The sequence below is a fragment of the Peromyscus eremicus genome, chromosome 5 (assembly GCF_949786415.1).
Source record: "Peromyscus eremicus chromosome 5, PerEre_H2_v1, whole genome shotgun sequence".
Taxonomy (NCBI): Eukaryota; Metazoa; Chordata; class Mammalia; order Rodentia; family Cricetidae; genus Peromyscus; species Peromyscus eremicus.
The window spans coordinates 125,834,145-125,847,186 of record NC_081420.1 but is presented as its reverse complement, the minus strand read 5'-3'; the positions used below and the strand labels follow the sequence as shown (position 1 = coordinate 125,847,186).

The window sequence follows — 13,042 nt, the reverse complement described above, 5'->3', positions numbered from 1 at the left end:
TAAAATGACTCTTGAGCTAGCTTCTGGGTCTCCTTTTTTGAGGGGTGTTTGCTGTGGAGTCCAGGGTTTGAGGAGACTGTCACACACCCGTGTTACCGATGTCTGTCATTCCTGGAGCATTTCCTTGGTACTGTTTTGATGGTGACAGATGACATCTGATGTCTCTAGCCTCCTGTGGCCCTCTTGCATTAACACTGAACTGCTAGGAGCTCCATGCCTCAAGCTGCTGTTTTTCTTTCCACTCGGAGGAGCTTTCTGAGTTTTACCTTTGCCTGGAAAGCACCTGTTGTCCCCTCTAAGCTTGGTCCCTGCTCATGCTCTCTCACTGAGGGATTTACTTCTTTGTGACTTGGAGATGCCTGCAGCTCAGCTCAGCTCAGCTCAGCAGCATCCCAGGTACCCCAGCTTGGGATGCTGATGCATTTGTATCTCTAGGAAATGCTTCCATCTGGGATGAACCTTATCTCTCATCTTGTCTCTTCATTGTGAGAGAAAAATCCTACAATAAGGCAGGTGAAAACTCAAGCTCACTTCTCCAGCAGGACTTGAGTCCTGCCCAGGGATGTTCCTGGTTCCATAGGCAGTGATCCTCATTTGAAGCCTGCCTGCGCCCCCCCACCCCCCATCTTCACATTATTCTCAGGCCTGAACTCTCTGTAAACGTTGTTGTCTTGTACCTCACAGAGAAATAACCATCTGTAGTCCTTCCCACAGCTCCTTCATGACGTCTGCAGACATAGGGATACTGGCTCTCGTTAGAAGGAAAGGAAAGATCTCAGGACAGGGTAGCTCCCCATGCAGTGTCAGCATTCGGGGGTCTTCCCATGTCCTGTGTAGCCTTTCAGCCTCTTTTGTGGGCTCTTCACAGGACACATGCACATGCTCTCATCTCTTATGTACTGATTTCCGTCTTTAAAGATGAAACAAAACACCCCAGGAGAAGTCCTACCTCTTCCTGTGTGCTCAGAGTCATCATGGTTGTCCCTCTGAAGAATGGCTGTTCCCAAGATACTCCCACCTTTCCGTTATGATCACCTGCTGTCTGGCCTTTCCCATAGATATTGCTAACATGACTGAGTTTACACAGTGTCCTATAGACACAGTTATATGACATCTGTTCCAGCTTTTGTGTCTGGATCTATCCTACTACTGTGTCTGAACGACCCTATAGATTATATGTTTTCTGCAGAGGCTGGCATCTCAAGAGAGAAGTCAGCTCCCATTGTATGCTGGTGTAACATTTAACAGATACATATGCTCACACAGCCACACCTCCTCCTTCATTTATCCAACACCATGCTTTAGCAGCATACTCTGCCTCACATTTTCACACGTTTTGGTTCATGACTGCTTGGCTCCTTTGCTTTTGTGCTGATGCTGAGCAGCGCATCATGGCAGGATGGTCAGGTGGAGCAGAGCTGTTCAATTTATGTTGAGCAGGAAGCCCAAAAGAGAAGGGGCTGGAATTCCAGTCTCCCCTTCCCAGTGACCTGCCGACTTCATCCACACCTCCTCTTGTTAAGGTTCTGCTAGTGCCTCTGCTGCTGATGGACCCTTCAGCGGATGGACTTTTGAGGCCATTAAGGATCAAAACAGTAACAGTGCTCTCAGGTAGCTGTTTGCTCATACGAAATCTGGAAGCAATTACAGATACTTCCTTTTTTCCCCACACTCAGCTGTGTCTCAAATCTACTTGCTTCTTTTTGTGTCTACATCTGTGTGAGCCACCGTCCTGTCTTGTCTCCTGGGGAAACCTCCTGGGAAGAGTTTCTTCTTCCAGTCTCCCCCCTAAGTCCTTTGCTCAGAGCAGGGGATCTTTAAAACAGTACAACAATCAGTCTATCAGTTCTCTGTTTATAACCATCCAGTGCCTTCCATCCCCTGGGGTTCTCCCTGCAGGTATTCTGGCCTCTGCTGGCACTCAGCTCCCCTGTCCCTCCAGTGTTGTATGCCCAGCCACACCTCCCCTTTGACATGGGCTGTCAGAGGCAGTACTTCCTTTTGCTTTAATCCTGTGCCTCTGCTGGCTCCAGGCTGGAATCCGCTCCTCTTGATCCTCATGTTCCCGATTTCTTCTCCTCTTTCAGCTCATAGCTTCTGTGCCACTGCTCTGATGAAGCTCATACTGAGCACATTCCTCCTATTGCCTCGATGAAGCCCTTGCCACCCTTGGCCCACACTTTCCACTGGAAATTTGCACGTGTTCCTCCCCCACTAATCAGCAGATTTCGTGAGGGCTGGGGGGCTTCTCATTCTTGTGTCCGTCTCACAGCCCCGGTGCTCGCACCAGGCTCTGGTAAGATGGCTCTCTTGGATGGGGAGTCCCCACTTGGGACTTTGACTGCACTGTTCTCTGGGGTTGTTGATCCCTGTATCTCTCGTTTGTGACCATAGATTTGTCAGCCTCTGTTACACTGGCGTGCTTTGCCAGGCATCCTTCTTTCCTGAGCATGTCAGCCTCTGTAGAAGATGTATTTATTATGTATGGGTTTATTCTGCAACAGTAATAGGCTAGATCTGGAGAGAGAAGCTTTTAAAATGACACAGGTGTCATATATATTTCCTTGAAAATTATACTTATTTATTCAATTTGTATGTGTGATGGAGGGGCGCACACATACCACTGTGCATATGTAGAGATCAGAGAACAATTTGGGGAGTCAGTTCTCTCCAACCGTATGGATCTTCGGGATTGAACTCCGGTTGTCTGGCTTGGTGGCATGTGCCTTTGCAGGCCCAAGTATCTTAATTTCTGGAAATGGTCTGTGGATTGGATCACCTTGAAAACTGTTGGCAGATCCTCTGATGACTGCGTTCTGAGATACAGCATGGGCCATCCCAGACCTTACTTGGCTGGCCAGGACCCCTGCTCCATGTCACTCTGTGTCTGTTGTCTTCAGTACAGGAGATGCTCTCTGGATTGTCACTATTTCCAGTCACGTGGTCCTAAGTGTGGAACATTTGAATTTAACATTCAGAATACTTAAAATGAATGCGTTTGGAAGATGAACCCATTCTGTCTCTGGACTATTATTTTCCTTTGGGTCTGTTACCTAGCTCTTGTGTAGCAAAGTAGCAAATTTTCCAAGTGGGTGAGTAGTACTCAGGAGGAGCCCTTGTGTTTGAAGGGACATTTAGATATTTTGTATTTACATTGTATTAGGAGTGTTTACTTTAAAAGAAATCCTTATGAAATAAATGAGTGCAAAGGAGCCTGTGGTTAAATTAAGGATCCCAAGGCCAGGGAGTATAGCCCCTGGAAGAGCACTTGCCTAAACTGCTAAGGGTAGGGCAGGGCACTGGATTTGATTTCTGACATGTTCCTCTTAAAAGCATTTACCATTTTTTTCCTTTATTTTAAGCTTCAGTTCTTTTTCTCTTCCTTCCTCCCTCCCTCCCTCCCTCCCTCCCTCCCTCCTTCCTTCCTTCCTTCCTTCCATTTTGGAGGGGGCTTTGTAAAAGGTAGATGACACATTCTTGCATAGTGTTTTAAGGTCTTTCCATCATTCTGGATATTTCTGCATCTTGGAGTTGGAGGCTGAGAAAGCCACTGTTCAGTAGCATACTGTTACCAAGTATGCTTTCCTTAGGTAAATAATCCTTTTATTTGCGTTTTCAGCATTTTGTGGCTTTGAATAAAAAGCCTAAGTGAGTCAGGGTAAGACATGAGTGAGATTGTGGTCGGAGTGCACGTGGCCTGTCACTCTCCCTGATGTGACACTTGCCAGCAGGCCTGAGCACTTGGTCTGACTTCTGCTAATGTACCTTCCACCCTCACCAGGACAGGAATTGTCAGTGGTGACGTCAGACTACTCGTATAAGAAGAATACGCACAGTTCTGAGTCTTTCCTTAGTGCGGTCTGGTTACCAGTGAAGGAACGTCATTGAACTTTAGATTTCTGGGGAGGAGGTGATCTCAAACACGAGTGTTCTTTCTGTAGTGGGTGTCATAGAGCCCTTTGTTCACTCATAGCTGGTCGTGGAGAGCTGTGGGCTGAGTTGCGTGTTCTCTGCCAGCTGCTTCAACTCTCTTCCCTAAAAACATTTACAGACATGGAGCTCTTTAATACGTTATACAGCGCCTTAGTTGTTATATTGGCAGAATGAGATCAAACAGCTAAACATGTTGTTCACTTTACTTCTGGTGGAGTGCAGGAGGGAAATGAAGTACTGTGTCTTCCTAATGCTGTGTTCTTTTGTTCTTACTTCTTCTTCTCCAGGCATTGAGTGTTACTGAGACCCTGATTAAACCCTTGGAAAAATTCAGAAAGGAACAACTCGGAGCTGTAAAGGTTGGTGTCTAACTTGAGCACACTTGTAAACAGACCACGCTGGCGCCGTAGCTGCTGCTGCAGTCTTTATTCACGTTTGGCAGCGTGGCGGGCTTGCAGGGGAGACCATCTGTTGTTTGATGTTTTAATGCACTTTTCTCCCTGGGGGAGGCGAAATTGAAAACAAAACAAAAACACCTGGATGCGGAGTAAAACAACTAGTCATCTCCTTTGCCTAAACCTTTCCGGGGAGCTCAACTTTCCCTCTCTGGAGAGAAGGCGGTCGCTCTGCTGTAGTCACAGCTGTGTGCACGCCTCTCTGTTGTAGGAGAACTGTGACCATGCCAGGCTTTGCTTAGGGACTCTGCTCCCACAGGATGTCCTGGAAACTAGGAAGAGGTTACTGTTGTTGGGATGTGATTTCCTTGACTCTAGCAAAAGTGTATTGAGCTTCTACTATGTGCAAGTGTTTATTGTAACAGTGACCTACAGCTTCACAGGGAAGGATCTGGGACGTAGCCAGGATTTCCCGGAATAATATAGCAAGCAGCTTTGCCACAGCAGAGTCTGAATGTATTTAGCAACTTCTAGAGTTTGTGATCTCAGCCTTGAAGTTAACCTAGCAAAATAATTTCCACCAATCTTTTTCTTTGTCTTTTTTAATGTGAGGGAGAAGTACCCTTTGTGTCTTGTTGGCCATTCTTGGCCTAGACCAAAGAGAAGAGAATAACTCATTTTAAGTAGGGAAGAGAACTGTCTTGTTTGCCACTTTTCATAGGTAGAAAAAAGTCAAAATCCTTTGGAATGAATAAACCTTGTACGTCAGTAGCTGTGACTGCACAGGTAGGCCCAACATACTCCAGTAGTTTTGTTTGCTATTTATAGACTCCTTCCTCCTTTAAGTCCTGTGTCGTATTGGTATTTTTATTTGGTCTGATAATGTACAGAAAGACTGTAAATTGAGGACAGTGGGTGTCTGGGGGTGCCCCACCCCTTCTCCTGACAGTAAATGAGCTGCAGCTTCCTGACTGCAGCGGCTGATCGGATGCACCTTCCCACTCTTGGACAAATCCTTGCCTTTCCTGTCCAGTGAAGGACCTGGTGTCCTGCTCTCCTCTGGAGTCTTCTAGTTTGAAGCTTGAACATGCTTCTGTGTCATTGGCAGGCACTACATGCTTACAGCATTCAGTTCATGCTTTCATTAGTTAGTGGGTGAGGGAGGGCAGGGGCTGTATTGCCCTAAGCAAGTGACTTAACCAGTACATGGCTTATGTTTTATTGTCCCTTTACCCCGCTAGGTTTTGTACATTTCTTCCTTCTGTCAGTGCCTTTCCTGGCTCCAGGTTTCCCTCATGTTCCCTCTTGTTTGTTCAGTGAAGCGACTTGCAAAATAAGCAGCCCCTTAAAGGGAGAGATTCCTGCAGTGATGTAGCGTATGACTCAGGCTGGGTAGTAACCAAATGCTGCCCGGAAGGCCATTGATTTACAGTTTCAGTGTGTTTCTGGCAGTAGGTTTTGAAGGATTTAGCTCCATTCTTGGTGAGTACAGTATGTGGAGTTGCTGTCTTGTCTGTTGATATCCCCGGAGAAACCAGATGGGACCCTGGGAGAACTCCCCCCTTTAACATAATAAATAGAGGTGGTTCCCTCTATAATGTAGTAACACAGAAATGGTGATCTCTTGCATCACACTGTTAAATCTTTCAAGACCGTGCATCATTTTTCTTTAACCTCCAGAATTCTCCACCTTGCCTTTTTGTAGAAGATGTCTAGAAAAGAGCTTGTTTGGTTTATAATAATTCTGTGAGAACCAAAGAGGAACTTGCAGTTTAGGTACCTGCTCACATGCCTCTGTGCGCGCGTGCGCTCGTGTGCGTCTGTACGTGCGTATGCGTGTGTCCCTCCCTGTCTGCGTGTCTGCTTCCTGGCCACCCAGTCCTGTTTTGACAAGCACACACTTGTGTTCCGTTGCAATGTGCTTTAAAAAACCTTTCAACTCTTAGTTTGTGGCCGTTTTGACAACCATCACGGAGCAGTTTTCGTGTGGAGATGAAAACAGCACATTTAGAAGTTGACCACATCAGGGTTTTTAGACGTCGTTGTCAGCGTTTAGCTCCTCTCCTCTCCTCCTTTTCCCGTGTGCTGATTTCACCCCGTTTGCTTTTCTGTGGAGCTCTTGGTTCCCTCTGTGCCTGCCTTCTCTAGTTTCTAGAAGCCTTAATTACACGTTGAACTGTGGTGTAAGTGTAATCTAAGTTGCTAGGTGGTTTTTGTAAATTGGATTTTTAAAAACCTCCGAGGTGCTCCTGACGATTCTGTTGTGTTTTGATGTGCCTGCCTTGAGTCATGTCTGCTGGGTTTGGGCTTGTTTCTGTTTTGAAGACTCTTCTGTGTTTTCCTGTGTGTCTGCTGGAGTCAGACCCTGGGTCCTGGCGCTTTGGGCTGTGCTGCAGTGCCCGTGGGAGTTTACTCGGGGTTGCTGCGCTTCTGAACTCGTTCCCGCTTTTCCCTTTTCTGTACAGAGTTGGCTTTTATCTGCAGTGCGCCCAGCACCTTAAAAGCCATCGCTTACTGGAGGCAAAGTACAATGAGTAAAATGTGCAAGGACTAGTGGGAGAATCGAAAATTGTTTTCTCAGACACCTCACCAGTCGGGTCATAGTGCAAACTGGGTCTAGAACAGTAGCAGCAGTGTGTTAAGTGTCAAATAGATGCCACTAAACTGTCCTGACGGATTATAAGACAACCTCGGAGAGAGCAGAGTTTGATTTTACCCAGTAGACCCAAACTTTTAACACAAGACATGAAACAAATGTTTGCTTCATATTATTGTGACTTTACACTTCACCCCAGGACCAAGCTTGCAGTCACATTTAGAAAACATTTCTTTCTAAGAATATGTCTAATGAGCATACTTAATTAAAAACTGACTGGCCCAGATTTTGTAAATAATTGCAGAGCATGAGTAGAACCAAACCTCCCCGAGTACCTTATCATGTCAGGTGGTTTGGAAAAAGCGGAGTGTCGCTTCAATTTAATCCTGTTACTTTTCCTTTGCTTATAAAGCACATATCCGTGTCTGTCACACAGCAAATTAACACACTGCCTGGCCTTCAGCAAGGCTGTGGGAGAGTAAGAGACGGGAAAGTGGTGGGATACGCTGAGCTGAGGTCTGAGCTGAGGTCTGGGATCTACCCCAGATGGCTGTGGCACACACTCGGCCCCTGCAGGGAGACCACCCCAAGTGATCTGTGATTTGGGACCAGCTACCTCAGGCGCTGTTCCTCAGTTTCCCGGTCTGTCTCAGAAGGGGATTTCCAGAATTAAAAGGACCTTGAAATACCCACTGTGTGTCAGGTTTGGGGCCAGATGCTTATGGTTGCAGTTGCTGCCTTCCTACTTGTGGTTTACTCCCCATGGCTTGCCAAAAAAGATTCACTCAGGTTTTTAATCCACTCTTCATTCTGGAGTGCCAGTGATTTGTCTGCAGACACTGGTTAGGTGAACCTACAGCAGGTATTCAGGTGCTGTGTGGCTCTGGTCAGTGTCAGGCCTGTGATACTGTGCTGGCTACTCATTTGTCCTCTGACAGCGCTGGATGAGGGGCCGGGCATTGGATTGGGGTAGGGGGCGGGAGAGGGAGTGACTTCTCTCTTTAGAAAGGCTAAAGGCAGTTGGAGGAGGATTGTAAATGGGGCTGGGTAGCTCATTGGGATGCCAAGTGTGAAGAGAGGAAAGGAGGAGTTAAGGGAGGTGCACGCACTTGTGTACACACACACACACACACACACACACACACACATAAACACACACACAGACACACACACACACATAAACACACACACACACACACACACACACACACACACACACACACACACACTCAGAGTGGGAAAAGGAGTTGCTTCCTGGAAATGGGTCTGACCCAGCAGTAAGATGTTGTTGCAGCTTGGAGCTGGAGCATGGGGTCAGAGCCAGCAGGATCCTGCGTAGGGGAGTATGTAGGGAGGGGCAGGGGACTGTTTAAAGAGGTCCCTTGGTGATTGCTGCCTGTCTTTGCGGCCTTGTGTCCTGTGTGGAGTATAGTTCCCCTCCTTATTAAGTAAAAAGAGAAGAACTGAAATCCCCTAAGGAGGTGTTGAAATCATCTAGACTACTCAAACATTGAATGTTATTTAATGTGTACAGCTGGAAAGGAAAACCTGTTTCCCAAGAAAAGTTGTAAAATGTAGACAACGACACAAAGATATTGAAGTGAACATAATAAAAACACCTTCCTCTTCCAAAAGACACCAAAAACTCTGGGGTGATTTACAGATATGTACATATTTTTATTATTATTTCCTGTTTTCATGGAAGCGTTGAGAATGCCTGATCCACGCTAACACTGGCTGCAGTTCCCCTGATGTGATGTTTACCCCTTTAACTGGAGTGCTGTCCACGTTTTGGAACTCTGGAGTGTCTCTTTGGGCTTTTGCCTGTTGTTTGCTTAGGTGGTGTGTGTTTTATTTTAAGATCTGATGACAATCTCTTTATTATAGCTTCATTTTTAACTCGTGACTTTTTCAGCCCATCTGGAATTAATTTTGATATGGGTGGGGCTCTGTTTCTGTTTCCCAGTTAAATAGTTACAGCAATCCCACTAGTTAAATAATGCATTTTAAAACGGTGTGCTTTCTGCGGGGACCTTTGTATATATTTTCTTTCTTTCTTTCTTTCTTTCTTTCTTTTTTTTCTCGAGACAGGGTTTCTCTGTTTAGCCCTGGCTGTCCTGGAACTCACTCTGTAGACCAGGCTGGCCTCGAACTCACAGAGATCCACCTGCCTCTGCCTCCTGAGTGCTGGGATTAAAGGTGTGTGTCACTGCCGCCCGGCTATATTTTATTTTTTAATGATATTTAAGAGTTCCACTAATTTGAGTTGTGGGCCTTAGGTTCATGAATTTCCTCTTCCTATTATGCATTTATATTGGTCCTGTTTTATCCCACATTACTATTTTAAGTCACATCTCCACTTTTTTTATGTGTGCAATTTTATAACAGATAACTTATAGATAACTTCCTATGAGCCGTATTTAATCTGTAAACAAAGTTGTCTGGCTTGCTGGTGCGATACTTTAACCTCTTTTCCAGCCAGTCACACCTCACTGGAGGACCGACTGGCTCAGACTCTCCCGAGTTTATAATGTCTGCTCCCTAAGAAACGTTTGCTTCTCGCAGCGAAGTTGAACTCCAGGATTCTGCTGCCATGTGTATTCTATCCATCTCCTGTGTGCAGCGTTGGAAAGAACGTGTTCCATTCTCACTGGTTGCTCCCGGCCACAGTCCTTAAGATTGATATAACTTTAGCACAAGACATGAACACAAAGAACAGATGTGCTGCAGCCACACTCAGAATAAACGCAGGGGAAATAATTGTCTGGGTTGAGGTTCCTGGAGCAGAGGCTGCAGCACCTGTGCAGTGCTGTGGAACGTGGCCAGCCTGAGTTTCTTTTCAGTAGGTGGGTGTGACTGGTTCCTAGATAAAACTCTTAGTTAAGAAAGCCTAAGCTGGCGGCGGTGGCGCACACCTTTAATCCCAGCATTCGGGAGGCAGAGGCAGGTGGATCTCTGAGTTTGAGGCCAGCCTGGTCTACAGAGAGAGTTCCAGGACAGGCACCAAAACTACACAGAGAAACCTTGTCTCGGAAAACAAACAAACAACAACAACAACAACAAACAGAAAAGAAAGCCTTTGTGCTGCTGTTTTCTTTCATCCCCAACTTTACCCACACATTAATTCACACACTCATGTTGCTGAGTGTGCTGGGGGTTTTGGCTGTTGAATCCAGTTCTGTGATTTGGATGGAGTCAGAGAAGCAAGTAAAACTTGGCCTAGTCCTCGCCTGTAAAGACTGTACTCCTTAGGATGGAGTTATGCATTGTGGACACGCTGTGGTAAATGCAGAGGCATGGCTTGCCCTTCCTGACTAAGTGGAGGGGCAGGTCCCGAGAGAGTGGTGTGTGGCTGTCCTGCAGGTGTACAGCACACTGAGTGGGCAGGGCGTATCCATGCCATAGTACGCTCTCCATGCTGTCGGCTTTCTAAATGGGTGGTGATGTGAAGGCAGCGATGTGGATTGTACTTTATTTCCTGCTGTTAAAATAGTTGACAAGCGTAAGGAGAAACAGAAAAGATAGTAACCAACTGTAACTGTAATCAGTACCGTACACTTACAGAAATGCTGTACACTGAGAGAGAAGCCTACCCAGGGCCTAAGACAAAGAAAGTGCTTCCGTTTCAGCAGAAGCGTGACAACTTGGAAATGTGAGAGGAAAGCTGCCTGACTCCTGCTTTGTCCCTCACACACCCAAGGACCATGGGCTCTCCACAGATGAGTCAGCACAAAATACTCCCAGATCATTCTGAAGAAAACTTAGGTTCTCCTTGTCAGACCTTTTGGGAGATTACTTATTATTTTACTTTATATATCTGAGTGTTGGGCTTACATGTGTGTTTGTGAATCATGTGCGTATAGCACTCACAGACAACAGAAGAGGACACCAGGACCCCTTGGACTGAGTTGCACTTGTGAGGCTCTGTTTGGGTTCTAGGAAAGGAACCTGGGTCCTCTGGAAAAGGACCATCTCTCTGGTCCTGAAATTTTTGTTTTCAGGCTTTTCAAGTTGGTAGTTAGAACTGGGAAGAAACACCAATTCCTGAGTCTCTCCTTCATCAGAATGGGGACTAACCTATGGTCTTAAGTGATGACGCAGAGGCTGTGATGTCCTAGGCTCCCAGGACTCAACCTGTAGCCCTGTGCAGTGGGGACGTGAATGCCAGGATGCAGAAACCACATCCTTTGTTTCATCTTCCACTAAAAGAGAAAACTGGCTGGAAAAGACTAGGGTAGTTCACTATCTTTGATTTAGAAAAAAATAGAAAATAAGGAAGGAGATGTGCCTGGGCGTGCTGAGAGTAGGGGGGTTTGGTGCAGATGGACTTATTTCTAACATCCCCAAGACAGGCTTCAAAATGTTCGTTAGAAGTGTGGGAGCCGAGCGAGGGCTGCTCTGCCATCTTCACCCGCAGAAGCTGGTGACTTGTTCTCTCAAAAGGCCTTTGTAGCAAAGCAAAGCAAATCCTAGCTCAAGGCCGTGCCCGTGTGTGGAATCGACCAAACCGCTCTCCGTAGTCCGTCAGCATTGTGTTGGGGTCTGTTGACCACTGATGCTGTGCTAGGTGGTGTATGAATCCTTGTAAGGTCAGGAAACTCAGTAGCAGTTCTGGGTAGAGTGTCCTTATATTCATATTGGACTATTAATGACTTTCTTCCCTGAGATGTTCTAGAATTATTATGAGTAAAAATCTGTGTGGCTAAACTGACTGAGTCTAACATGAATTTCATCTCTGCGCAAAGTCCCGAGAAAGCTTGTTCCTTGAGCTTAGCCCCTTATGTGTCTTTCTTTTTTGTGAGAGAAGAGTGAGGTGATTTAACTCCGGTGAAAAGTTGAACATAAGGAAAGGGTTGGGAAGAAACTCCTGAGAGGACGGATGCAGGAGAGTGTCTCCGTGGCCCCGTGACCCTGGTGCCGACTCTGATCCGTAGCAGTGGCTTGGGGACTGGAGGCTTGGGGACAGGGGGCTTGGGGACAGGAGGCTTGGGGACAGGAGGCTTGGGGACAGGGGCCTTGCCTCAGCAGTGCCTTCACAGTAGTGCTTCTTCACTTTTTTTTAAAAAAAAAACATTTTTTGTATTTTTAGCCTCCAGTAGATGTAACTGTGCATGTGATTTATGTGTGTTATGTATAATCAACATTGCCTGGTTTTTCTTTGTAGGAAGAAAAGAAGAAGTTTGACAAAGAGACAGAAAAAGTTACAGTCTAATTGATAAACACTTGACTCTCTCTGCCAAGAAGAAAGATTCACATTTGCAAGAGGTATTCTTTTCATGTTGCTCTTGATATATGTAGTGACCTCTTTCTTTTTAAAAATTTCTTTCCTTGTGAAAACTTCACCTGAGATTGTATAGACATGGGGAAAACAGATACTGCAATGAATTAAGAGCAGAGTTCTGTGAATGAGGCAACAATGAATGTCTTCCCCCCCCCCCAAGCTGAGGACCGAACCCAGGGCAAGCGCTCTACCACTGAGCTAAATCCCCAACCTCATGAATGTCTTACAGTATTGATCAAGTATGGAGTTATAGCAGTAACTTTTAGGCTCTGAGTTTTTCACAGGAGCAATGTTAGTATTATAAAGAATTTACACAGCCAGGCGTGATGGCAACACAGACGCCTTTAATCCCAGCACCCAGGATGCAGAATCTCTGTGAGTTTGAGACCAGCATAGTCTATAGAGTAAGTTCCAGGGCTACGCAGAGAAACCCTGTCTTGAAAAACTGAACAAACAGACAACCCCTGCCCCCCCCCGCCCCCCCACCCCCGCCCCATTCTTCTTTGCAGGGACAGGCCTATTCTTGGCTTTCGGGTCTCCTTGATGAACTGAACTGAATGAGCTCACACACTGTTTTATGTATGTGATAGCAGCATTAATCTAACTGAGCGCTGAGCTGGGGGGGGGGGTCTTGTTGGAAAGAGTGAGTCTGTTCTACTTGTGCTAATAGACAGGTAGTTTTTTTTTTTTGGAAAGCAGTATGTAAGCAGAAAGGAATTTATATCTTACCTCTCATTTTCTCCATTTCTTTGTAAATTTCTAGACTATTTTCCTCTCTCATAGGCTTGAATAGAAACTTCATTTATTCACAATATGGAACATAGACTTTTAAAAGAT

The 13,042-nt window shown here is 45.9% G+C and overlaps 1 protein-coding gene and 1 long non-coding RNA gene across 2 annotated transcripts in view; one reads left to right on the top strand and one right to left on the bottom strand.

Annotated features, from left to right (window-relative positions):
* The window catches only part of LOC131911158 (rho GTPase-activating protein 10-like), a 72,743-nt gene that overhangs the window by 27,287 nt on the left and 32,414 nt on the right, over nt 1-13,042 (top strand). The window contains 3 exon segments of the mRNA XM_059263095.1: nt 4,221-4,292; nt 12,089-12,122; nt 12,125-12,189. Coding sequence (XP_059119078.1) covers nt 4,221-4,292; nt 12,089-12,122; nt 12,125-12,189 — 171 coding nt within the window.
* Nucleotides 2,560-3,921, bottom strand: LOC131912000 (uncharacterized). The gene is made up of 2 exons (XR_009379491.1): nt 3,766-3,921; nt 2,560-2,946 (listed from the first exon to the last, which is right to left on the bottom strand). It is a non-coding gene; the product is annotated as an uncharacterized LOC131912000 (long non-coding RNA).